The sequence below is a fragment of the Heteronotia binoei genome, chromosome 12 (assembly GCF_032191835.1).
Source record: "Heteronotia binoei isolate CCM8104 ecotype False Entrance Well chromosome 12, APGP_CSIRO_Hbin_v1, whole genome shotgun sequence".
Taxonomy (NCBI): Eukaryota; Metazoa; Chordata; class Lepidosauria; order Squamata; family Gekkonidae; genus Heteronotia; species Heteronotia binoei.
Genome location: NC_083234.1, coordinates 46,709,192 through 46,735,754, shown reverse-complemented (window position 1 = coordinate 46,735,754; position 26,563 = coordinate 46,709,192). Strand labels below are relative to the sequence as shown.

General features: G+C 46.4%; 2 protein-coding genes across 2 annotated transcripts in view; one reads left to right on the top strand and one right to left on the bottom strand.

The window, feature by feature from the left end:
- The first annotated feature begins 1,192 nt into the window (after positions 1 to 1,192).
- CIAO1 (cytosolic iron-sulfur assembly component 1) lies at positions 1,193 to 7,956 on the top strand. The gene is made up of 7 exons (XM_060251366.1): positions 1,193 to 1,361; positions 2,207 to 2,355; positions 3,659 to 3,770; positions 3,955 to 4,043; positions 5,030 to 5,231; positions 6,288 to 6,375; positions 7,164 to 7,956. The coding sequence occupies exons 1-7, from the start codon at positions 1,223 to 1,225 to the stop codon at positions 7,399 to 7,401; spliced, it is 1,017 nt and encodes a 338-aa protein (XP_060107349.1). The 5' UTR covers positions 1,193 to 1,222; the 3' UTR covers positions 7,402 to 7,956.
- A 387-nt stretch (positions 7,957 to 8,343) lies between these two features.
- SNRNP200 (small nuclear ribonucleoprotein U5 subunit 200) overlaps positions 8,344 to 26,563 on the bottom strand; it is a 37,851-nt gene continuing 19,631 nt past the window's right edge. Inside the window, exons 23-45 of the mRNA XM_060251365.1 lie at positions 24,345 to 24,425; positions 23,513 to 23,596; positions 22,752 to 22,858; positions 22,047 to 22,165; positions 21,551 to 21,705; positions 21,179 to 21,368; positions 20,334 to 20,507; positions 19,829 to 19,989; positions 19,203 to 19,430; positions 17,981 to 18,172; positions 17,688 to 17,866; positions 16,724 to 16,875; positions 16,237 to 16,345; positions 15,101 to 15,209; positions 14,094 to 14,283; positions 13,149 to 13,313; positions 12,912 to 13,033; positions 11,431 to 11,574; positions 10,989 to 11,165; positions 10,749 to 10,909; positions 9,481 to 9,562; positions 9,219 to 9,311; positions 8,344 to 8,873 (exon numbers count right to left, since the gene is read on the bottom strand). Of these exons, the coding sequence (XP_060107348.1) occupies positions 8,730 to 8,873; positions 9,219 to 9,311; positions 9,481 to 9,562; positions 10,749 to 10,909; positions 10,989 to 11,165; positions 11,431 to 11,574; positions 12,912 to 13,033; positions 13,149 to 13,313; positions 14,094 to 14,283; positions 15,101 to 15,209; positions 16,237 to 16,345; positions 16,724 to 16,875; positions 17,688 to 17,866; positions 17,981 to 18,172; positions 19,203 to 19,430; positions 19,829 to 19,989; positions 20,334 to 20,507; positions 21,179 to 21,368; positions 21,551 to 21,705; positions 22,047 to 22,165; positions 22,752 to 22,858; positions 23,513 to 23,596; positions 24,345 to 24,425 (3,318 nt within the window). The 3' untranslated portion in view covers positions 8,344 to 8,729. The remainder of the gene's footprint in view (positions 8,874 to 9,218; positions 9,312 to 9,480; positions 9,563 to 10,748; positions 10,910 to 10,988; positions 11,166 to 11,430; positions 11,575 to 12,911; positions 13,034 to 13,148; positions 13,314 to 14,093; positions 14,284 to 15,100; positions 15,210 to 16,236; positions 16,346 to 16,723; positions 16,876 to 17,687; positions 17,867 to 17,980; positions 18,173 to 19,202; positions 19,431 to 19,828; positions 19,990 to 20,333; positions 20,508 to 21,178; positions 21,369 to 21,550; positions 21,706 to 22,046; positions 22,166 to 22,751; positions 22,859 to 23,512; positions 23,597 to 24,344; positions 24,426 to 26,563) is intronic.

Here is a 26,563-nt window from a genome sequence, read left to right as displayed (position 1 = left end):
CTTGGTCTCCAGACACCTCACCATCTTTGTCACCCTCCTCTGGACCCGCTCTAGCTTGTCTATATCCTTCTTAAATGTGGTGCTCAAAACTGAACACAATATTCCAGGTGAGGTCTTACCAGATCAAAGTAAAGCGATACCATCATTTCATGTGATCTGGACACTATACTTCTGTTGATACAGCCTAAAATTGGTTTTGCTTTTTTAGCCACCACATCACACTGTTGACTCATGTTCAGCGTATGGTCCACTAAGACCCCTAGATCCTTTTTGCACATACTACTGCTAAGACAAGTCTCCCCCATCCTATATCTATGTACATTTTAGGGGGGGAAATGGCCGCCTGCAATCTGACTTTATTGCACACTTGTTAAATGCTATGAAACTTTTAAAACTCAGTTCATGGCCCTCTGTAAAATGCATCACATTAAAGCATATTTTTATGTAAAAGAAAACTAATGGAGGAAATATTTAATCTCTGAGATGAATTCTATAAATACGATATTGCTGACACATTTATTCTTGCATTAAATTATGAATATCCCTGATTCCATGAACCAACCATTGTGGGCTTTTACTTCCCATTACACATAGAGATGCTTTTGCTTCTTGGCATTTTGTACACAGCCTGAACTCTGTGCTGGATTGTGACCATTAGTGTGGATCCTGCAAAATATATGAGTAGAGAAGAGCTTGCAGAGTGGGACTTTCTGGTCTTCTCCTCCCACTGCTGCCCCTTCAGGATTTTGTTATGGGGTGTCAGGGACCTTCACATATGGGAATACAGTGGAAGTTTGCAATAGGAGGCAGGAGCTGGTGAAAATTATCTTCCCCCAAGTAGTGGAGATGTCCTTCCATCATGGAAAATAGACTATAGAATCCAGATCACTGTTTTCAAGTAAACAATCTTGTTTAGTGTCCTCACTTGTAAACTAACTGAAATCCATTAATTCCACAGTTTTCTCCACCTCTGATTTGTGCAAAAATATTCTGAGTTATATTTCTAGGTAGTGTGAAGGCTCTTTTTAGTGTACAAACCGATATATTTCAGTTGTTATAGCTACCAATAAGTATGCACTTTTGAGCAGGAGTGCATTTAGATCAGTTAAGTTGTCATCACTCTTTTGTGCTTTGATTAGATCAGTGCCCTGGACTTCAAAGCAATTTTTCTGTCGCTTCTTTACTGCTTCCTAGATTTTAGCGTGACTGTTTTGGGGTAAAGATGAAAGATTCTTTGACTCTCCTGGCTCGCATCACAGCACACCCAGATTCCCGATGCTGGTTTCTAGCCTGGAATCCTGCAGGGACTCTCTTAGCTTCCTGTGGTGGGGATCGGAGCATTCGTATATGGGGCAAGGAGGGTAAGCTCATAATCTGTTTATTGTTCTGGGGTGGGGAGTGGGAAAAGAAACCAGGATAGTTAAAAACCAGTTGAATTCTGTAGTGGAGCAGTTACACTTGGGGAATCCTTTCAGGAGACCACTTTTGAGAATGCATACAGTGTTATGTTGTAGTGTTTCACGTGCCAGACTAAAATCTGAGAGACCCCAGTTTGAAGAAGATGAAGAAGAAGATACTGGATTTATATCCCGCCCTCCACTCCAAAGAGTCTCAGAGCGGCTCACAATCTCCTTTACCTTCCTCCCCCACAACAAACACCCTGTGAGGTGGGTGGGGCTGGAGAGGGCTCTCACAGCAGCTGCCCTTTCAAGGACAACCTCTGCCAGAGCTATGGCTGACCCAAGGCCATTCCAGCAGGTGCAAGTGGAGGAGTGGGGGATCAAACTTGGTTCTCCCAGATAAGAGTCCGCACACTTAACCACTACACCAAACTTGCTCTCCCCTCTCTTCCATAGAAGCTTGTGAGGTGACCTTTGGACAGTCAAAACCTCTTAGCCTAACCTACCTCAAAGGGATGTTCTGAGGACAAAATGGAAGCTTCTTTGGGCCCCCATTGGGAGAAACTTGCGGAATAAATGGCACATCCTCAATAACTGTTGCTGGCCCTCCTCCCTGGTTGTGTTACTATTTTACATGCTTTTTTGTGTCTTAACTGAGGTTTGCTGTCGTCATTGTTGAAATGTGTTTTTATTTTGATGTTTTCCATATTGGGAACCCTATTTTGGTGGAAAGGTAGCATGGGGTTGTTTTTAAAATAAATAATGCCAAAGCCAGCCCTTGCTAACTCAGTCCCCTTTCTTAACAGGCGACACTTGGGTGTGCAAATCAGTGCTGGGTGAGGGACACCAGAGGACCATCCGCAAGGTGGCCTGGTCCCCCTGTGGGAACTACCTGGCTTCAGCCAGCTTTGACGCTACCACCTGCATCTGGAAGAAGAACCAAGAGGATTTTGAGGTAGCCTGAGTTCCCTTTTGAGTGTTTGTTGGTTATCTAATGGTTTTCAGTCAGTTAAAATCTGGTTTTCAGAATATTTGCAGTGTCAGTTCACCCATTTTCCTGTGTGCTGTATTTAACTGATTCATATAAGATGAATGGATTTGTATGCATGGGGAGAATTAAGAATGTTTGGATGAAACAATTAACCAGTTAGTAGTTACAGGTGAAATCTGTTTTAGATTAAACCAAAAATATCTTTCCCACTTAACTTCCTATGAAATGGAATTGATAGATTGTAACAGAGGGAGTCCTTCTTGTTTACTGTTATGTTGTGATCTCTGTCTCCTGACAACAGGAATAGGATCTTGGGGGAGGAGGGGTGCTGAGGAGTCAAGGTGCATTGGGGCAGGCATGCCAACTTTAATGTCCACAAATTGGCCAGGTTAGGAGAGGGGAGCTTAGACATTTGTAAACTTTGCATTTTTTATTCCTTTCCTCACCAGAATTACTGGGGGTATCATCACAGTGAGTCCCAAGGCCTAAATGTCCTGTTGTTGGATGCCAGATCAGTGGACAACAACACATTTTATCATCCAGAATTTAATCTTGGATGAGCAAGCGTAGCTGGCTTTCATCACTGAGATGTGACTGGAAGAATTGGGCTGCTGCATGCCCACCAAGTTTCTTGATGCAGGAGACACACATTGCCTTGGTCTTTTGTGATTCCTGACTAGCAGCCATGTTCCTTGTTAAACAAGCACTCTTGCTTTCTTGTTCTCTAGGGAGTTGGTCGCCTGAGAAAGACCTGGGCTTCTTTTGGTGTTTTATCCACTGCTACTTAATTTTAATCCTGTTGGAGCTGGTAGAGGTGGTCTTGGTGCTGGAGTTGGAGATGCCCAGGCTGCTGGGATCAGGGACTTCAGTATGTTGATGTCATGCTGCCTGGAGCTGCTCAGGATTTAACAGAGGCAGCCATGGGTCTGTCCCCATGAAAACAGTTCTGCCTAATTTTAGATAGTGCTCTTATTTTCAACGTTGGTAATTTTTTCAGTATGAAGAATTAAGATGGAACTTGTGTTTTCTATTTGTTGTTGTATGCTGCTGTGAAGAAATCAGGAGTTGCCTGGTGGATGCTGAAATATAGATAGGAAGCAGACAAGTTTTCTCTTAATGTGTCTTCTTTATCCACTTTACTGACCAAGTCCTTTAGCTGTATTTGTATGAAATTGTGACTGCCAAATTATTCTCAGTGGTTTATTCATGATAGATTCTAGTAGCCCTTCTCAGAAGAGATGTGTCTTTCTCTCCCCCACTCCCCCAGTGTGTAGCAACTCTAGAGGGCCATGAAAATGAGGTGAAGTCTGTGGCTTGGGCCCCATCAGGCAGTCTCCTGGCCACCTGCAGCCGAGACAAGAGCGTCTGGGTTTGGGAAGGTGAGACTTTGGGGCAACTAGGTGGGGGTAAAGGACTGGGGGGAGTCAGTGTATTCATATGTATTTGATATATGTTAGTTATAACAAGGCAAACTAAGGTAGCAAGCATTCAGGCATAAGATAGGAGGGAGAGATTGAAACACACCATCTCCTGGCGTGACTCATCCCTGCTTCTGTGTTGCAGTAGATGAAGAGGATGAGTATGAATGCATGAGTGTCCTGAATTCCCACACGCAAGACGTCAAACATGTCATTTGGCATCCCAACCAGGAGGTGAGTAGCTCTCTTCCTTTCATCAAAAAGGAGCACATTTTCCAAACACTTTCATCTCTTCCCCTTTCTGAATTCTCTTCATGTTATAGTGTCCCTCCCTTACAATCCTTTACCAATGACCTGCTGCAGAGATTATCTCCCACTGTTGTGTGTGATCTTTTGTTGCTGCCACCTTTGAGGATCTGTGGATTCAGATGTTAGAACAATCATAGCATTAATGGAGAAATTGAATTGGGCATTGCTGGCCCTCTCCTATACCCCACCCGTGGGCATCTGCAGAAGACCAGTTCTTCCTACATTCCTGAACTGGTTTAAGATGATAGAACAAGAGGAGATAAGTCATTCCCACAAATCCAGTATGGAAAGCACAGTCAGCCCACCTGGTCACAGTGAGTGGTGAGAGAAAGGCTTCAGGCTCTTAGCCTTTCATGGATCCAGAGCCTTATTTTCTTGCTCCAAAAGAGGAGAGGGACCATTGCTATGGTGGTTGTGTTGAGTGAATCTGTGGCAGTCTGTGTGTTGCTTTTGAGTGAGGGCTGCTAGAGGGGAGTGATCTAGGGCAGAAATCCCCGTGTGCTAAGAAAATTAAAATTCTACAACCCGTCTAAATTATACAAATTCGTATCTCTCTTATTTTGCATATTATATTCTGATGTTTTGGGCAGTCATGGGAGGAGCAAGTACTCTAGAGCTCCACAACTATGAAGATTTTACTTGGCAGCCTCTGTTGGCTTTGAGATTGCAATGGGCATTGCTTGTACAGACACTTCCTGGAGCATCTTCACAGCCAAAAGGGATGAGAAGCTTGCTACTTTTTTTAAAAATGAAAACTAGGATTTGGGAAGATGGGTTGCCTCTGTTCTGCCATAGAATTTCTCAATACAACAGTCCTGCTGAAGGTCCCCTGGGTCTTCTTCTAGTGACTCCCAGCCCTCCTCCTCAGACACTTCACTTACATGGCATTCTTGCTTCTTTGTGCTTGCCAGCTGCTGGCATCGGCCAGTTATGACGACACAGTGAAACTGTACCGAGAGGAGGAGGATGACTGGGTGTGCTTCATCACGCTGGAGGGCCACGAGTCCACTGTGTGGAGCTTGGCCTTTGACCAGAGTGGGGAGCGCCTGGCCTCTTGCAGTGACGACAAGACAGTGCGTATTTGGCGCCAGTATAAACCAGGCAATGAGCAAGGTCAGTATTGCTGTTGCTTCATTAGGGACACTTGAGGCATCACAGCCAACTGGAAATGCAGGAGAAGCCATCCCAGCCAGGTCTGTGTGCAGCAGGGAGAGCCCCCCTCCCACCTGCTGCATGTAGATCCTGGGACCAGCTTCTTCAGCACAGTTTAAACTGTGCTGCAGAAGCCGACCCAGGATCAGGCTGGCTTTTTCATTTTTAACCAGTATTTTCCTTCTTTTGTCCATTGGACCCCACCACCACCAAAATTCAAGATTTCCAAAAAAATCCTGTATCTGAATATCACACTGGTATAGGGATCTGGGATTTGTTTTTTTTAACATACTAATGGGGGGCTTTTGGTCCATATTAATGTCTGAGAGTGTACAAAGAAAGGATGAGTTTAACTTCTGCTTTAATTCATATATAATAGCGCTACTGGAAAAAGGGGGGGATATCATTTTAAAGTTTACTGTTTTGTTTAGTAGCATATAGGAATGCAAAAGTTAATACCAATTATTGAACTGCCTGGGGTGATTATTTATGCTCTACTTTTCACATGGCCCCCAGCTTATTATAAACCAAATTAATTTTTTATTTATACTTCTAAATCCTGTGATGTGGGGGATGAGCCCCATTGTTGAGACTGCTTGCTCTGGAGCTTCCACTGCCATAGACTTCCAGCCAGAAGCACTCCATGTCCCACATCCTTCTGGAATCATAGATGAACAGTCTTACTTGAACAAGGTACTCCAGATCTTTGCATAGGATAAAACACAGACAGTCCCAGGAGTCCAGGATATTTTTTGTGATTTGGCTGATAAATGGGGACCCATGACTAACTAAAACTACAGTTTGTAGAATCTTTCGGGCTCAAGTGCCGTGTTCTCCAGTAGAACACGGCACTTGAGCGCGAAAGGTTCTACCAACCCTAATGATGTTACCAGCCGTGAAAACCTGAAACCTTTGATAAAACTACAGTGTCTGAGAACACCAAGACCTCTGGTTCAGTGATTTCTAAAGGCCCCAAAGCGAAAGAGTTTAGAGCTTAAATTTCCTTCTGTACTGCAGGTGTAGTCTGCAGTGGCACAGATCCTACATGGAAGTGTGTTTGTACTCTGTCTGGTTTCCACACAAGAACCATCTACGACGTGGCATGGTGAGTTGAGGGTCAGCCCTGTGCCAAGTTGTTCAACCGCATAAGAATCATTTTATAGCCCTGACCTAGATAGCAGACCTTTAAGGAATACCAGCGGTTGGGAGGTGGGGGCAGGCTTTATTCAGCCATCTCCAGGCCCCCAATAGAGGTCAGTCACCAGAGGTCACCACACACAAATGAAAAAAAAAGAATGTTTACAGAGATCAGTGTGAACATGCCATAATTCCCCCCCCCCCCACAACTGTACCTCTGCAGGGGGTGGGTATCTTGCATCTTAGAATGGCTGCCCACCAAAGAAAACTAACACAACAGGGATCTTCTGCTGTGAGAACAGAGGACTCTGTCTCCTCTTGATCACCATAATGGGGGGGAAATCAGAAACTACAATGAAGGCACATGTGAAGGAGAGCTGCAAAGGTAATGTTGGTGCATGATGTGTTCAAGTTACTGCCCTCCAAAGACTGACTCCAAGACTTTGTTCTGCCCCCTCACTGAGGGTTACAAAAGCTCTTGGACTAATTAAGCCGTGGCAACCTGAAACTGATGCAGGTGCAGTCACCTGTTATTCTTGTTGATAGTGCAATATCTGCATTGGGAATACTCATTTAACTGCAGTAGTTTCACACCCTATTGCGAGAGTTAATATGTCCAGTCAATGAAACAGTAAATGCCAATTGATGGAAACAACCATAACAAGTGCAAATGAGATTTCACTCTTCTGTTTTCTTCTAATGTGTCTTTCATATCCACCCCTAGGAAGCCAACTGCTGTTGTGCTCTTCTTTGCAGGTGCCACTTGACAGGAGCTTTAGCCACTGCCTGCGGAGATGATGCAATCAGAGTGTTTGAAGAAGAGCTGCTCTCGAACCCTCAGCAACCTACCTTCACCTTGACTGCCCACATGGCCAGGGCCCACTCTCAGGATGTGAACTGTGTGGCCTGGAACCCTAAGGAGCCTGGGCTCCTGGCATCATGCAGCGATGATGGGGAAATGGCCTTCTGGAAATACCAGCGCCCTGAGGCTTAACTGAAGAGTACCAGTGGTCCCCTGTGCCACATGACAGTAGTGTAGTCCTTCTCATACTGTTTCTAACACTGTTAACAGTGCCATATTGAGAGGCAGCAAGCTGGGTCAAATCCTCTCACAGATCATGTAAAGCTTGCTCTGAATGGTTCCTCCTTGTCCCCCAAGTGAGGTGGCAGCTTTCTCAGGAATCATGCATTAGGAACAGACTGTCTTTTAGCCACAGGGGCAGAACCTTGTACTGGCTGCTGCCAGCTTCTCTTGTACAGATTCCACATTGCTGCCTCTGTGGTCAGAGTGGGCTTGCTGCTGAACACTGCCCCCCTCCCCCCTGGGACTTTTATTTTTTACTGATCCTATAAATGCCTGGTTGAGGGACTCTTCTCTTTCACACTGTAACTAACAAAGGAAGAGCTCTGTGCTGATTTTTACTACTATATTGTACATTTACAATACATTGTGGGATGGGGGGTGGTGGTAGCAGAGCACACAAATGCAAAGTGAAAAGACAGTTCATGACATTTCACCCAAAACCAGTAAAAAGCTATTGTGATCATGGACTCTTGTCCCTGTTTCTTATCAGGTTTAGCATCTGGGTCAAAGTGAAGTACTGAAAGGGTCTCCTTACCACGGGTCACTCAGATTTCCCCCACTATCAATGGAAGAATCGTCTCACTGTGCATAACTAAATCTCATGATTTGGAAACTTATCTGTATCAAGCAAGGCACAAAAAATGTTGCAATGGGAACCAATTTTAACAAAGGAGCTTCAGCTTGGGAAATAGCTCCTGACTGCAGTGATCATGGGAATGAAACCAGTTTAGCTGGCAGGAAGAAGAGCCTTCAGTTGTGTCACTATTTGCAGCTCAGTGGTGGGAGATGGACAAATCTCGACATTAAGAACCCCAATCTTTGTCTTTCCATACTCAACTAAAGAGTCTGGAGTTCATTCCTGAACAGCTTTATTTTGGGAAAGAAATAGAAACACAACACCGGTCGCACGTAGGCCCGTTTCTAAAATACTTACATTATACTTCTGTGTTCTTCATCAATATTAAAAAGCTGTTCCAGTTTGGAGAAGAATATGGAGGTAATGCCTCCAGTGTCTGCTGAGCATTGTACTGACCACAACATCAAAGTACTAAGGAATGGGAGGGCCCTGCCTGAAGGCTTACAAGAGGCCTCTTGAAAACCTGCCTTTAAAAGGAGGGAGGATGCAGGAAGAGTCCACATGTCACCCATCTTCTGTCACAGGCAGCCTTTGGTACCAGTCCAAGCAGCCTCAGACCGCTTCTGTACAGTCCAGCAACCAGCTATACTGAACACTCAACTCAGTCAGAATCGCTGTCACTCTCTGCCTCCTTCACGTCAACGCTGAACTTGTACTCCTGATCGCAACCCATGTAGGCATCACTCATGAAGTAGAGGGTGTAGTTGTGTGTCCCAGTGGCTGGGGCGACGAAATCCAGTTTCACCTAAATGAAGAGAAGTGCCGTTTCAACCCTTTGCTTTTGCATTTACAGTCACCAGGAAAGTAAAACCTATGTCTCCCCAAAGATTTAATAAGGGCAACCCTCCCCTGGTGTCACATTGCTGTTTAGGGAAGTAAAAGCAACATCCCAAGGAGTCCTCTCACTAGACAACTTACACCATGTCCTTCTGTGGCTCAGCTTATCCCTGCCCTTCAGTCAGAGGGTAGGCCAAGTTGGAAATATGTAAGCTGCAATGTCTAGCCTGCCCTGGCCCAGCATGCCCTGATATCTCCCTGTAAAGACCAGTTTCCTAGCGAAATGCACTGCTGGAAGCATTTCCCACCTTACCTTGGCTTTCTGCTGCAAAGTCAGCCTCTTGATGGAGATGAGGCTATTGCTCTTAGAGTCTCCAATTACCACCCACCAGCCTTCCTCACGTTTCTGCAGAGGGGGGGGGGGGGACAACAAAAATGAGGACAAAATATAGCATCCTTCCTGACCACCTACACATCAGAACCCTGAGCTCATTTCTTCTTCCCCATTTGTAGATCCCAATGTGAAGCATCAGCCACTGGCCAGCTGGAAGTCCCTCCCCAAGGACTCAAAATACCTGTGGGAAGAGGGGTGCAATCACTGGCCCTGTGACTTCCTCCTCTCGCTCCAGCTGCACCAATACCACCACTGGTCCACCACTGCAGAAACAAACCAGAACAAACTTTAGTCACATGTTTTGCCAGGGTATGACATTTATATACTCTGCAGATGAGTTTAGCATCCTCTGAAACACTAGAAGAAAAGACTGGATGTATACATTGCCCTTCACAGAGCAGCTTACAATCTCCTTTCCCCTCCTCTTCCCACAACAGACACCCTGTGAAGTAGGTGGGGTTGAGAGAGCTCTTTCGAGAACTATTGAGAGAACTGCTCTTTCGAGAACTCTAACTGACCCAAGGTCATCCACCAGCTGCATGTGGAGTAGTGCACTACAGTCAAGTGATTCAGGGGTAAACCTAACAGCAACAGTCATCACAATGCAAACCATGGTGCAACATCTTGATAAGCTCAACTTTCATTTAAATTCTTTAAACTTTATATTGCTAAATACTGAGCAGCTTTTCTGATCAAAAATTGGAAGAAGAATGATCACACCTTCTCTTTCACAGTTCTCAAAGGGTGGTAGTGTTTGTTGCAGCAAAACAAATGTGAGTCTCGAGGGCTCTTGTTCATAAAAACATAATGGAATAAAATGTTTGCATACAGCACAAGAGTGCATACATTTTGTTTATAGCTCGCCTTTCTCACAGAAACAGGTGGATTACAAAAATATACAGCACAACACGTGGGTCTGGAATTAAAGAACTGAAAAGCAATGCAAACAGAAGAAATTTGAGGCATATTATACTATAATGCAGAAAATGGGTCACAATTCAGAAAAGCATTGCCTATGTTATTATGACAACCACATATTATCCATATTGTGAGGTCCATATTATCCCTTGTGAGAGCTCCCCACCTAAGGGAGAATGGCTTCAATAAATAGACCTTAGGAAGCATGATTTGAACTGAGGCACAGCTCAGCATCAAGTCTCTTGCAAAGAAAGGATATAAATTTTGTAAATAAATACTTATAAATACAGGACTGTACTAGGCTGTCTTCCAAGGATTGAGGGACTGCTACTTTATTCGTTCAGAACGAAGTACCTGATTCCCCCTAACCCTTCAATCTGTCTCCCAGCCCTTCACAATTGCATCAATTTTGCAGTCCCCTTCTCCACAATTAATGATTCTGTCCAACCTGCATTCAACTCAGGGGACTCCCCTATAACATTTCAGTTGAGGTGACAACATCTGGCAACAAGACCTCCCCCTGTCCCTTACCTGCGGATGCCGTCCTTCTCCACCACCTCGTAGGAAAGCTCAATGTTAGGGTAGCGATTACAGAAGCGAGCCACGTCAGCAATCTGTGCATCGGACAGCTGCAGCAAAGCACTGCGGTCCTCATCTTCCATTTCCATGATATCGAACACGCTCTCCACTCCCTGAAAAGGAGGACAGAAACTGGATGAGTCTCAACGAAGCTTTAAAGGCTTCAAGCGCACCCCTGCAACCTCCACGCACCTTATCTGTGCAGCGTTTGATGTGCTCTGAAGTGAAGTGCGGCAGCTGCTTGAGATAAGAATCCTTTGACCACATGGCCTGAGTGACCATCTGCGCCAGCTCCATGGCAGCCAGAGCAGGGCTCAGCCAGCCATTGCTGGACAGGACATCGACACAGGCTTGGATCAGTCGAATCGCCTGGGGAAAGGAGATGAGATTGAATGAGTTTAGGGTCTCTGCTGCTGTAGCCAAAAAGGGAAATGTCAAGTATCTTGCAAAGACAGAAAGGCAGGATATAAATGTTGTAAATATTGTAAAAACAGGACCAGAAGGGACCACTCAGTCCCCATCAACGTTCATCTCCCCATAGGCTCTTAATGAGCAGGCACCTGTGGTTACTTCTGGTGCCCCTCATGGCCCCACTTGTCCCATACATGCCTCATTCTCCCTTCCCCTCTCATACCTTGCTAAGGATCTCCTCTGTGTCTGACTGTAGTTCCGCACTCAGCTGCATCCGTGACAAGTGCGCCTGGAGCAGGAGGTTGGTCTTGACATGAGGGTCGTTGAATTTGGGATTATTCAGCTTGTGGGGTACTTTTTGGGCAAGCTGAGGAAGCAGGGAAAGCAGAAATCAGCACATGGCACTTTTATATTTGCTAATGTGCCCTCCTTGGCATAAGCCACAACTGAAGATGGCCAAGGCAATTAAGAGAAAAGGTGCCTCAAGACATTTTACCCATGATCCATTTAATCTGCCTTTCTCCTGTGACGGACTCAAAGCAGGCCTGATGTCAGGAGGAGATGGGATGTGAGAAAGGAGCCTAACACAAGCACAGCTGTAAGCAGCTGGCCTGAGCTAGATGAACAGGCTCAGCATGCCTGATTGGGGTAGGGAGTTGCTGGTGACTTATTGTTTTGGTCACAAGGTCCTTCATAAACTGTAAAGCTTAAGGCACAAATAAAATACTTAAAGGGGGAGCAAAACCTAGGATAGCCCAGGCTATCCCGATCTTGTCAGATCTTGGTAGCTAAGCAAGGTCAGCCTGGCTAGTAATTTGGAAGGGGGACCTCCAAGGAATACCAGAGTCATGACATGCAGGCAAGCAATGGCAAACCACCTCTGAACATCTGTTGCCTTGAAAGCCCTATAGGGTTACTATAAGTTTGCTGTGACTTGAGAGCACTTTCCACCACCAGAACAAAGCTTAGACAGAGCAAAGCTTAGACTACAAAATATATGGACTACCGTAACTGTATTTATCTCATAAAACTAGCTGTCAATATCTGAGCAACTTTACTGTAAATTTTGTCACCTGACTAGACATGAGGTCAAGGTTTTGCTATCCTGCACATCTGTCCGGCTTTTCTATCCATACAGGAAATAGATGACAAGTTACAAAGCAACAATACACACCTGTACCCTCACACTAACAGCAATTACCAGACAGCAACCAAATGAACCCCGCCTTCTCTCAGCGGCCAACTAGAATGCTGCTGAGTTCTAGTTCTTTAAATCAGTTCTTTAAAAAATAATGTCCTCTTAATCTTCACCCTCTTTCTAAATCCAGGAATGAATAAGCTCTGGCAGCCTCCTCTCGGGAAGGAACTCCAGATTTGTGGTCCCAACATGGAAAAGTGCGTTGGTCTGTACCCTCATCACTGGATCTCACAGACAGAATTTGGCACACAACCACATCACTGCCATACATGCATCTGACACCTTAAGAAAGGGCCAACTTGCATTATGCTATTGTTTCTTGTCTGGCTATGCTACAACCTGAAAGAAGCTTGTTATCTCTAGTGATAAGACATAAGCCAAACCTCAGAGGGGTTAAAACAAAAAAAAATAAATCACCCAAATTAATCCACATCCAGTACCCAAAGGCTTCAGTGTTGCCCCTTCCATGTGTCCCTTGAAATCTAGGAGGGGCTGCCTTTCCTCACCTGCCGCAAAAGGTTGTCTTCATGGTGCCTGATGGGGATGTTCTCATACTCGGCAGCATTGGAAATTATCTCAATAAGGCCTCGCACTTTCGTCTTGGCGTTCAAGGACATACTGAAGAGTTCTAAAGGTGGAAAGTTGAAAAGAGGGACCACTGTAAGTCATGAAGCTGCAGCCTCAAGCAGTACATAACACGCACCACGCCATGGGCAGGTGTCGTGGCACCTGTCCCTCCTTACCAATGGTGGTATAGTTGATGTAGTAATAAGCTGCAATCATGCCCAAGTTCAGAGGCGCAACATCCATCTCATCCTCGATGCTGATGCACTTGGACTGCTCCAGGTCGCTGAGAGTCTGCTCCACCAGCTCGGACAGATGGTCAGAAAGGTGCCTGTGGGAAACCCCTGAACCAAGAGTTAGGAGTCAGATACCAGTACACTCAAAAGGCTTGGTAACACAATACAGCTTCACAATGACCTCTGAGATTTTCCATTTTGAAACTCTTATCACTAGGCAACGCAACTTTTTGCCAGACTTGCTATATATCCTGTCTAAAGATCCAGACTGGCAAAAAACCCAGTTCACCAAAAGGCAGGCTAGAAATAAAGCAAGAATGCTTCTAGGCCTCATGATTGTGCCATGGAAGCTTGCTGGGTGACCTTGGGCCAGCCTACCACACAAGGCCTGTTGATGTGAGAATAAGGAGGAGGGAGAATAATATTGTAAGCTGCTTTGGGTCCCCACTGGGACAACCAAGCAACAACAATACTGTAGTATCATGCCACTCTGACTGCCGTGTTGTGAAGTGTTGCCAATAGTGTACGACTTGCCTAAGGTCACTCAGCAAGCTCACGATGGCGTTGAACTAAACGCCATGTTTCCCAGTTCACTGTTTTGTTAGGCCAGACTAGCTCTTTTTCAATAGTCTTGACTGCAAGGAGCTGCTGTGATAACACTAATGCAAATACGATAATCTACTTTAAAATGCCCTTGAAGCATGAGACAAAGTAGCTCTTCTCTCAGATGACAAAGCAGGTTGCAGCCAATGGAGAGAAGATATTTCAAGCAGCCATATAGAATTCAATTAAAAATCACTCTAGTTCTGTCTGTACTTTAGTTGTTTGAGGCTGGAGAAGGATCAAATCAAAGCATGGGTTTTGGGGTGGGGGGGACTGCTTGCCCACCTTGCAGGTTGTAATAGTTGGGGTTCTGAGTCATCCTGCGGTACAGGAAGGTCCAGGTCAAGTAGTCCACAGCATCCTGTTTGTTCTCAATTGTCTTGGTGACAATCTCAGCATTGAAGTGATCATGCATGCAGTGGTCCAGATGAGACTCAACTGGGAGAGGTTCATACAAGAACTTCTTGAAGAAATCCTGAAATTAAAGAAGGAAGCCAAAAGAAATCACTTAGGAAGTTTCAAACTCAGGAATATACCCATCTCTGCTCCACAATGCCATCAATCTGGAGAAATGTAGTTCATATGACCATTTGAAGCTGCCTTATACTGAGTTAGACCCCTAAGTCCATCAAGGTCAGTAACTGCCCATTCTGACTGGCTGCAGCTCTCCAGTCCAGCTCACATAACTTACTGCCTGATCCTTTTAACTGGAGATCCTGGGAATTGAACCTGAGACCTTCTGCACATCAAGTAGATGCTCTACCACTGAGACACGGCCCTACTTCACTTTCTCCTTGCTGGTAGCTGCTTTGGGTCTCAAAAGTAGCAGTTTGCTCCTCTCAAAAATAGCACTTTGCCCTTTTTCTCTTCTGAGCAATGTTCCCTGTCCCAAAGTCAGGGAAGCATGAGACTGCTAGATGCTGCAACAAGTCAGAAACAGCTGTTGTCCAGAGATCACTGAAGAATTTTCAGTTTGCTGAGCAACCAGTGAGGAACTTGAGCTGCAGAGAAATTCACTTGAATCAAGCTTATGAATTCAGTGGCTGCTGGGTGAACACAAAAAGCAGAAATCTTTTGGAGCTTTCCTGTGATCAGCAGATCACAGTAAAATGCTGTTTTATTATTGAAGACTTTGGAGCAATAAGTTATCTACTCTGACCAAATGGCTGATCAAGTCCAAAACAAACCACTCCTAGAGAACATGTGAAAGAATGCATTGGTCTGAAATGCTTCTAGGTTCTCCCCCATATCCAGCGAAGGTTAAGTCCAACCTCTCCCTCTCTCTTGCTCACCTTCTTGGACCCCTGGCACATAATGACACAGCGTCCCTCGTCATCCTGCAATGGGCGATTGGCATGGCCTACCATCTGCAGCACATCATAGATTGGGTAATCCACATACCTGGCACAAAGAATAACACACTCAGTTAACGGAGAATGATGTAAGGGGGGAAATGTCAGCAATAAGCATGGCAAGCCTTTTTTTTAACAGACTCAGTCTGGGAATTACTATGTGGCTGGATGGAGTCAATCATGTTTTTTTTACTGGGGCTGAAGAAAGCAGAGTTGGGGCTCCTAAAATTACAGGGATGCTGAAGCACCTTAGTAGAGGCTGAGAGGTGTTGCACCCAAGGTCTGATGGGAGCACCATCACTCTGACTTCTACAAGTGTAAAAGGAACTACTTACACACTTTTTGACAGTAACGTGTTTTTCAACTTAAATATTTCAATTCGCAGGGGAAAGGATGGGGTGGCAACCTGATTTTTTTTTAAAGATCATATTCTGCAATTTATAGCAGGATTCAGGAGACCTAGGTTCACATTCCCTACTCAGCCGTCAAGGTCACTGGGTAAATCTTGAGCCAATCATTCACTCTCAGCATAACCTTCCTCACAGGGCTGTTGTGAGGATAAAACAGGAAAGGGAAAACAGTCGATACCACACCGAGCTCTTTGGACAGGCTGACTTCTGGATACCCTTCCAACTGCTCTAGGTAATTTTTAAAATTAACACAGCCATGCTTGCACCATCTTATGACCCATGTCCAAAAGTGCATGTCTGTGCCACCTGGGGAGAGAAAGATGTGCTTCGGGTTAAACAGCTTCCCAGTCCTCTAGATCAGTGTCCCAGGAGTGAGCCTTTAAGATCCATGTTGGGTGAACTAAATATCAAACTCAGCTCCAGTTGAAACAGAATCAGAGAGTTGGAAGGAGCCATACAAGCCACCTAGTCCAACCCCCTGCTCAATGGCGGATCATCAGTCTTGTTCTTGATCATGCCGTCCTTGAGCTGGAAAAGCCTCTCATACTATGAGAAAAGTGCTTTGTGGATTTCTGTGTTTTCCACCTAGTTGCCCACCCAACCTCCCTGCACTTGGGTCTTAAAACCTGGCATTCTACACCTGTGCAGCTCCCTGCCTTCACTCACGCATGGATCTTGCCATTGTAGTACTGAGTGTCCATGATGATAACCAGGTGAGCAGCCACATTCATTCCCCAGCAGAGGCTCCGGGAGGCTACCACAACTTGAATGGCACCTAGGACCAAAAGAGAATAATATGGAATTTATATCCAGCTTTTTCTTAGACTCAAGGCAACTTTGTAGCAGAGGGAGACACCTAATATTTGCCGCATGGGTGCCTAAGTGTAATTTCATTTAATTCAGAAAAAAAGTCCTATGCTACCTAAACAGTCAAGAAGATTGGGGAGAGAGGACGTATAGATCAGTTATTACTTCTTGCCAAAAGCCAGGGGTAATAATAAAAGAAGTCTACACTGGTACCTTACTCAAGAGAGTAGGTGTCAGGCAAACAGGTGCAAATGGGGAAATTTACAAACAGGGCACCACAACAGTAAAGACTTTAGCATCAGAAGGTAGTGGGGAAATGGAGCCCTGCAAATCCTCCTCTCCTTACCTGAGCTGAAAAGCTGCTCCACCACTCTCCGTTCCATCAAGGTAAGCCCCTCATGCAGGTAACCCACCCCATTCACCAGAGTCTCTTTCAGGGTGTTGTCATTCAGCTTGTCCACATAGGGCACCAAGTCCTTCTCGGTACAGTGCAGGAACCTGCCAAGGAGTAAGCCAGAGCTGTCATCAACAGCACAACCAGAAGACACAATTCAGTCTCCACACTTCCCCAGTCAATATCTTTTTACTCTCAGCAAGGCTGAAAAGGTACAACTCCTGCCGTCACTGCACAGCTACAGACTTTTGTGAAAAACTTCGGCAACAGCCACAGTCCACAGAATCCTTGGCAGCTGCCTGCCCTTCAGACTTCCAGCATCTCAGGGAACTTTCCATGCTGGAGAGGGAAGACAGTAGCAGCTTGGAGAGTGCTCTCCCTGCAAGCCCGATCTATATTTTTAACATCAATGAAATTCCAATTTTTACCCTGCCAAACTTCCACTACCTCCATGCTTCCTGGGCCAGATTCATTAAGTTACCCTTCATGCCAAACCCCCCAACTCCAGAGACAAAGATTTAGCGATCCATATTTTGATTATACAGCAATGTCAGTATCTTTCCAGAGAGTCACCCACCCCGCTCTGGACATTTGTACCACAATTCTGTGAAAATGCAGAAAAAGCGGCACACAATGTGACAACAGTCATAGAACTGAAGAATCCCAGTTCTCTTTTCAGAAAAAAGTAACTTTTTAGTCCTCATGGCTATGGAGTACAACTGCCCCAGAAAAAGCTGATTAAAACCACAAGAAGTCAGATGGTGGGGATACTGTGCTGTGAAATAGCTCTTTGGCCCACCTTCCTAGCAGAAGAAACAGTAGAAGACACAGAATGAGTTATGTAACAAAAGCAGGAATGGACTTAGCTGGCTCAGCTCATATACAAGTTGCAAAAATCTGGCTTGTTTTTCCATACCTCTGCCTCTGGACGTCTGAGGCACAAGTGGTAAGTATGTCAATGGCTGTGAGGCGTGTCTGCTTGCGAGACGGGACAAACACAATGACCGGTTTTTTGGGTGAATGTTTCATGATGGCATGGTAGACTGGCTTGGCCATGGACAACAAACGGGTCTGGGTGTGACTGATGTTGAAGCCCTGAGTAAAGAGAAGTGAGGAAGAAGAGACTGAGCATGCAAGACAAGTCACAATAATGCCCAAGCTACTTGCTGGTTGAGAGGAAAAGGAAAGAGCAACATAACGGAAACTTACTTGGATGTGCAATTCCAGGGGCACTGGGCGCACATTGGGATGGAAGTTGAAGGTGGCAGTAGCACTGCAGCCCAGCCAGTGGGCCACATCCTTGGCATTGGACAGTGAGGAGCTCAAGGCCACAATGCGGATGGGCCGCTCAATCTGGGAGGAGATGTAACGCATCCGGGAGCAAATAACTTCTAAGACCGGCTGCAAAAGGAAGCCAGAGAAGGGTAGTCAAGGCCAGTGCTCCTGGCTGCCCTGTGACTCCACAGTCAGAGATATCACATGACAGCACAGGATACACACTGTTGGGCCCTTTCATGGTCGCAAAGGCAGTGGAAGGCTCAAACTGCAATAGGCCAACTGGGAAATGCCATCTGTAGGTCTGCTTTTTCCCTTTCCCTTGCTGTAATGAAGAACTTTGGTCCTTGCTCAGGCACTCCCCACTCTTAGCCCTTTACGGGGGAAAATGCAGCTAAATTCTAGTTCCAAGCAACGCAATCACTGATGTTAATTCTTCATTACTGAAATCTTGGTCCACAGCAAGAAGATTTTAGGAATACTGACTCTGGATTTTACATGATAGGCTGGAATGAGGGGAAAAAACCCAAAGAAGACAGTTGGATGCAAAGACTCTTTTCTTTACCAGATTAGTTTGTTCATCATCTGATGCCCACACTTTAAGATGCTAAAATTACTTGACCATTTCCCAAACATCATCTCAGATGCCCATCTCTCTTTTTAATTGCAAAGTACATATCCCTTCAGAAATAAAGAGCAATCCTTGAAATACATCACAGACACAGCATATTTTAAGCACAATTTCTTTTTAGAGGTCATATTCTAGAATGGGCAAATCAAAGTATGTGACTAACCCAGGAGAAACCAGTCTGATGATGGCACCTAAGCAAAACTGATTATTTCTTTGCTCTTAAGTGCTGGGAGCGGGAGGAAACCATCCTGAAAATTTGATGCTTCTTGCTCTGATGTACCTTTCTCCCTCTAACTCAATCCATTGCCTGCAAGTCCAAAAGACAGACTCACATGCTTGTCGAACATGCAAACAGGTCTGGATCTTCCCCACCCCCTGCATACATGGGAATCCATCAATTATTGCTGCTGGCTAAACCCCCTCTTCTTTTGGTGTCAAGTGCTGGATGAGTGGCTGGAAGGGTGTGCTTTTAGCTTTCTCCAACAACCCCTTTCACGGCACCCTACATTCTCCAGGAAGACTCACCCCATTCTCTCCACCAATAAGATGCACCTCATCCACAATGAAGAGGTTGACATTCTGCACGTTCTTGCGCTGCTTCCAGCGCCGGGAGAGGATGTCCCACTTCTCAGGGGTGCTGATGATGATGTTGCCTTTGCCCAGCAGCTTGAGATCAGTACTCGTCTCCCCCGTCAGCAGGACCACTTTTTTAAGCAAATGTTCTTGAAACTTCTCATACCAATCCAGGAAAATCTGCCAGAGCAGAAGAGGACAACACACACTGCCTTAGTAATTTCCATGCTAAGCACTCTACCTTCTTGCTTATGGACCACAAAATGCCCACATAGAATTATCTGTGTTAATAATTCTGTACAATTTGCATTCAAAATATACAAATTTGAAATTTCTCTCAAAGGATGGAAAAATCAGGGTAACACAGAAACCAAAAGGAAGAGACTGGAGAGAAATGAAACAGCGCCACCGAACACATTTGCTCTGTGCGAGTGAACCCCTCACACCCACCTCGCCCCTTTTAGGTTTCTCTGCTTGTAAAATTGGTTTTACAATTTTGTTGGGGGCTGCAATTGGTTTAATACTGTTCTGCTCACTCTCCCAGAAAAGGCAGAATAAAACACTCAGATGTTCCAAACCTGTTCAGCGAGCGCCTCCATTGGTGTGATGTAGACACAGCGGCCTTCAGAATTCTGCAGCAGCATCCTCAGGATGGCAAACTCGGCACAGATAGTCTTTCCACTGCCCGTGGGAGCTCCCACAAAGACATTTTCATCGCTGTTATAGACTGTGTTGAACACTGCCAGGGGAAGGGGGGGGGGAGAGAAGCATGAGAAAAACTGCAGCATTCAAGAATCAAATACCAAGTTTTGTACCAGCACTGTGGATTAGAGAAAACACTGCAAAGTGACATGAAGAAGCTATCTGGCCATTGGCTATATGTCAACCGATACTTATTTGATACTTATTTGGCTTTAGTCTTTTGTGCAGCTTCTGCCTGCTGGCACCTAAGAAACATATCACTGCATATCAATGGCTGAACAACCATCACAATTCCTTAAGATGGTACCACTTTCTAGGCACTCCAGTGGCCTTGAAGTCTGCAGCCCTCTCCCCACCCACTGGCCTGTCCTTACGGCCTACCTTGCGTCTGGATAGGATTGAAGAAAGGAAATTTGTCCTGGTAGAGACTCTCAAAGGCGCTGTTTCGCAAAGCGGACACAGGTAGTGGCTGCAGGTCCAGTAGCTCAGTTGGTGGCGGGTACTTCTCTGGAAGGATCAAGTGTCGGAAGGACACAGGCAGTTGCGTCTCACAAGCTGGAATGAGGAAGGACAAATATAAATGAGATGATGACTGAGAATTTAAGTCTATTTTCTGCAGTATGGGGAGAACCACTCATATGCAAAATTCCCAATATAGATTATAGAAATAATTAAAAAGAATGTTCAACTGCAGCCATCTTTATGCTAGCATTTAGTGCCACTTCATGTTTACCATGTTAGCAAAATGTTTTTGCTTTGCCTATCCCTTAGGTCTTGGGGCACCAGACCCTTCATTTTTCCTTTGTGATACCCAGGGTTCTGAAAAACAAGGTACAGGCCCCTGCTAATTCACACTTGGAAGCTCTTGTAGTTCCACAAAGTTTTCCCCTTGTTTGTATTCTATTCTTCAGCTGAGGCAAACCTTCCTGTGCTAGAAAGAAGCTACACCTGTGTGCCTAGAGAGCAAGTCTGGCTAGAGTGACACAATCTGCTTGTGTTAGGAAAGCAACTTTTCTTTCACCAGCACAATGTACAGCAGAAGCTAATCAAGGACAAAACCAACAATGTGGCTTTACAGGAAAAAAAAATGTTTACTGGGGTGGGAGATAGCTGCATCATAGGGTTTCAGTTGGAAGGATAAGCTTGATAAGTGGTTACACAGCAATGAAGGAGAACAATCTCAGCTGGCAAAACTAGAGAACCTCTCAGCAGAGAGAGGGACTTACACAGCCAGCGATCTGAGACAACCCGGATGAAGTACTGAGGAGGGAGAGGCTCAAAGACTGGCACAAAGAAGGTGATCAGGTGCTCATCCTGGGCGTATTTGGCCTTCAGAAGGAAGTACTCATGATGCAGGATCACTTCACTGTCCACGTCCTCCACCAGAATCCAGAAGGCCTCCGAGGAACCATGGACCTGAGCCACGAGGAAGGAACAGTTTTGTCTGAGCAACAGACTGACTGCAGCGCTTGCTGAAGGAGCGATTCCAATCATGCACTGCTGCATCTCAGTCTCCAACAGCATGATTCATGCCATCCCAAGGGTAGCCCCCCAGCACATGCACAATGCAAACAGTACAAACTCCAGTGGCAATTTACCTTCTCATCCCACTGGAAATCTGGAGTGATTGTTAGCTCCACTTTCAGAGTAGACCTGGTGATGGGCTGTAGGTGGACAGATAGCTCCAGTTTTGGGAAGAGGTGGACGTATTTGTGTATGGTCTTCCCCATCTTTGGCATCCGGATCAGTTCCCCTACATTCAAGGGACAGTATTAGTGAAAGGAAAGTGGAGAGGGAGTTAGACAAGTAATCATATGAATAAAGGGAGATCTGGAGGCACTAAGATTTGCCTGAGTCTTCCAGATTCTACAGCAATCTGAATATTTATGTCAGTGAAACAGAAGATGGTGTGACCCCACCATTTCTATATCATCACAAGTACAAAGTTACAACCAAAACAGCTGGTGCAGTCAGCTAATCCAGGGGGAATCTTGGAACCCTTGTACCCCCTCCAGCTTGTAGGAGTCACCACCCTTCTAGCTACATCCATAAACTTCAGCTCAGGCTTCCTCTCCCTCCAACACAACCACTAACCAATTTCATTGTGGTTCAGGTCATAGAGCCGTTCAAATGGGAAATTCTTCTTCTCGATCTTCTTCACCACCTCCTCAGGCAGTTTTTTGAACTGACGAAGGGGGCACATGGACTGCCACCTGCAAGAGAAAGATTTACTGTCAAAGCTGAACCTCAGCCATGGCCAATAGGTGGTACTGAACTCCACGGAGAACACATTTTACTCTTCTGTTCCATGTTCTCCTCTGAACAGGAATAGGAAGCCTTTTGAGATTTTGGGCTGCAGGGGAGCAGAGCAGAGAATGACAGACAATTCTACTACCGGAATCAGTTACACAAAGTTTTTCTTCACATTCCAGGATGCAAGACAAAGACAAAACAGCAGGGAAGTGCAGAATGCTGCCTAGCTATTTCCACAGGGCCCAAGAAGAGTTCAGTGCATAATTTCCCTAGGATTCATTATTCACTTTGAGTACCAGACCTTTGCCACATCCGTCAAGCAAGCCTCTTTTGCAGCTTAAGTCTACAATCCTCTGCCCATTTACTTGGCAGTAAAGCCCCTAGTACTGCGCAGGATAGTGTCATAACACCACCATCACCATCAACAACAACTCTTCCTACTCTGGAAATAGATTTCATGGTATGCCTGACCTCCTTGACTAGACTCCATACAAAACAAAGACTGCTTTATAAAAATTAAGAACTGTCCTGGGAACCATCACTTACATTCGCTTGTCAATCATCTTGCAAAGGTTCAAAGTCTTGTCAGTGAGCTGTGCCCAGCCACGGTTGAGGACAATCTCAAAGATGGCACGCATCAGTCGCCCAGCAGACTACAAGGGGTTAAAGCAAAGAAATCAGGATCAAGCATCAGAAGGAGAAAACAATTATGTGTTGTCTCCTTCCTGCTTGCCGGTGATAGCTGGGTACAGCTGAGGTACAAGAAAAAGGGCAAGAGGCAAAGGGCTCCTGGCCCACAGCTCAGAGCCCTAGGATAGCCAGCAGTGTGAAGCAGGACCTGGCCCAGGATGTATTCATATTTGTGAACTTTTTAAAAAATTATATTAATTCAACTAGGAAATGTTCATATGGTGCTTTGGGCCCTTCAGAAGAAAAACAGCATAGAAATGCCTTAACAAATGAATTAAAAAATCTTGGGAGCTCTCTTGAAATCCATCCTGCAGGTTATCAGGTCCTTCTCATCACCTGTCCATCTGTCTCTAAGGGAATTTGAGAATTTTGACCCATTAGGACCAGTTTTGTTTTTCAACACACAGTGACATTCATTGCAGTAAATGCATCCAAGTGGTCACAAAAATATGAACGCAACAAAGAATCTTGTGGTACCTTAGAGAGAGAAATATCGTGTCCAATATTTCGTAGGCATCCAATACATGGAAATATTATGCTCAGAGATCACTGAAACACTAGGATGGGCAAAAGTAGTAAGACAGAAACAAGCCAGCAATACGTTCTCCATTACTCACTTGAGTGACATACACCATGTCTGCCATGAGAGCAAAACCTTCCAGCTTCAGCTGAGAGATGAAGGCCTGAAGGAGAACATTGATCTGAAGAAAAGGAGATGGGAGGAATAAACATCTTCCAAAACAACCATTCCTCTCTTGATTTAGGATGTGGGGAAAATCAATTATACTGCAGAACAATACTCAAAGATGACCAATGAACACAAGGGTATCCAGGACTCTTAAGAGAGAAATGCACATAACTGTTGGCCCAGCACCATTCTGGATTTGATCTATTTATTTTTAAAGCCCATTATCTGAATCTCATCGCACTGCCTTTCAAGACTTGATTTGGTCTGAGCTGTAGGATATAGCAGTCATCTCAGTGGCAGAATATAACAGTAATCTCAGTTTATTCCCAAGAGGCTGACAGAAAGCACACGTAAGTAACTCTGCCATAGAAACAAAGCTCAGATCACACAGTGCAGATCGCATGGCAAGAACAGAGACAGGGAGGAGTTGTGCAGACACTGAAGTTGACACCCCTCTGCTTACCACCCCTATAGTGGCCATTTAACACTGCTTCTGCTTAGGCTAGACATCCAGAGAAATCATGTGGCACCTGCTCAGTTGGGATGGTACCACTTTGTACTGCAGATGGGTGCTGAGTTCCAACCATGCCACTGACTCCCTGCACATTCCAAGCCGGCATGTCACACAAGATGAGGACTTAGAACCTTTTCCTCCCAATGTACCCACTTGCTTAGTGTGGAGTGCGTTTGGTACACAGGGAAGAATTCATAAATCTGTCGAACCACCTTAGCCTTTAGAGACCAGAAGAACCAGGGATTACCTTAGCACTAGGCTCCTCAATGCTCTCCTTCACAGGGATAGGGACTCGTTCGAGAAGCTTCTGCAGTTCCAGCTTCTCTTCCTGCAAACAATAAAACAATAATGGAGGGGAAATTCAACAGCTACATCTCCCCCTAACAGAGAGGAAGTGCAAGAATAGCACCTGGTTTGGTAGAGAAATTCTTCTAGCAAGCTAAGCATGGTTAATAGCATTAGTATTGTCAGTCACAAACATTCAAACGCAATTTACAGCACAATCCAGAAAGGGGGGGGCAGAAAGTCGTTTGGGAGCAGACGAGCCGCAACGTGGGTGCAGGAAGGGTTTGCACCGACGTACGACTGGCACCGCCACAGAGAGGAGTAAAGTGGGTGGGGGGCCACCCAAGCACCGTTCCGCCCGAGGGCAGCGGCGCCAGAGGGCTGTGCCCGAGCGTGGGCTGAAGTGAGGCAGAGTGCAGCGTTCAGGCAGAGGAGGGGGTGGAGTTGGGGGCATGGCCAGGCTTAGGCAGCTTCCCGAGCAGTTTGGCCCATGACACGCCCCCCCCCAAGAGGTGCAACTTTATGCCTGCAAAAACGGCAGCGTGCCCCATAGGCACTCGTTGAAACCAAAAACAAAGGTCACCTCTGCCGCTGTGGAAGCTTGCAAACCCCTTAGGGAGTGGCGTGATTGCCTTGTCAATCCCACCGCACCTTGGGCTGACGAGCCGCCTCCCCAGCACCCAATTGCGGTCTCCCCCCTCCTAGAAATACTTCCACTCTGGCCTCGCACAACTCAGTTGTTAGGGAGAGGAGCACATGGCGGGAAGTTCTGCCGGCGAGCTCCCGGCCATACAGACTTAGAGTGAGGGACAGGCAGGCACGTTGGTGACTGGTTTTACACCTCGCGGTTGCTTTGACAGTATCTTTGACTTGTGAGGGGGAGAGAGAGGTCTCTCCGCTGGGGCTAACTGCTCGTTTCCAGGTCTCCACAGGTTCCAGGTTCCCGGAGGCTCTGCATGCGAGGACTGTCGCCCATGGCTGGGTAAGTTCCACTGTCCCGCCCCCCCCCCCAGCCTCCCCCTCCCCTCGCTCTCAATCGCTCGGTGTGCAAGTGTCTCTGGCCCTTGAACCAGGCAGTGGGCATTTGCTGACCCTCTCCCCTGTGCTATCGCCTGCTCCCTTCCCTTGGTCTGCCCTCTGCCGCGTTCCCAACCCCTGACAGGGCACGGTGTGTGTGGCAGCTGCCCCGCTGCGGGGAGGTGGATCAAAGACTGTCCCTTTAAGAGAGCGCCCGGCTGAAACACAGCCCGCTCTTCCAGCCGCCGCCTCTGCAGGTGCACTTGATCTCTATCTCCGTTTTGCAGGTGGGACTCCAACACAGAGGCTTCCGCATGTGCCGCTCCACTGCCCCGCCAATCCCTCAGCTGTTTCTGCCCGCCGCATGGAATGGAGCCCCACCCATGGCAAGACTGTCCAGCGCGCTCCAGGGAGACTGTTGCACTCTGTTCTGGAAAAATAAAGTCTGAGCTGTGTCCTCTGTTGTCTCTCCCGCTTGGCATCTGCTGCACGTTCGCTGGGCACCCCCCTCCCCCCCCCCCGTCAGTGGCCTCTGAGGAAATGCCTGGGAGGGTGGGCAGACTCAGGTTTTTTTTGGGGGGGGGGGAAGAACGGTCTATGAGCCGCCACGCTGCCCTCCACATGGCTGGACAGGGGAGGGAAGTGCCGCCCCTCAGCCTGCCCGGGCTGACAGCCTACCCAACCCTCACAGGGCTGTTGCGCATAGGGCACTAAGGGGGGGCTGATGAAGTGGATGCGAGAGTTTGCAGCTGATGCACTCGCACTCTGAGTTCTTCAGCCCCCGGGGGAGGTGTTCCGTGCACATGGCAGGGGGTGTCAGGGCAGCACAGGGGGTCTCTGGGTGGGGGGGGGTGTTTGTTGCTGGGCTGCTTACTCCCAGACACACATTCCAGCCGCTGTCTATGACAGCGAACTCCTGCACTTGTTACTTTCTGCTTGTCTACCTGCCATTGGTAGTCTCTCTGACAGCGGGAGGGTGTGAGGGGATTGACGGCTTCTCCGGGGTCCCTGTCTCGCCCCCACCCCCACCTCGCCACCAAGCCAGGCTTCTCATGCACGCATGCCCAGCCTCACTCCTGTTCCTTCCCCGTGTTGGTGGGACATCTCTCCTTTGCCTGTGATGGTCTGCCCATCATTGGCTCAGTTCTCTGTTTGGGGGCGGGT

What these genes read in the sequence shown, in the direction of transcription:
- CIAO1 (XM_060251366.1), top strand. Translation starts at nt 1,223, where the DNA reads ATGAAAGATTCTTTGACTCTCCTGGCTCGCATCACAGCACACCCAGAT. An exon ending in AGAACCAAGAGGATTTTGAG is followed by an intron (nt 2,356 to 3,658) that starts GTAGCCTGAGTT and finishes CCACTCCCCCAG; the next exon opens with TGTGTAGCAACTCTAGAGGG. An exon ending in GAGCGTCTGGGTTTGGGAAG is followed by an intron (nt 3,771 to 3,954) that starts GTGAGACTTTGG and finishes TCTGTGTTGCAG; the next exon opens with TAGATGAAGAGGATGAGTAT.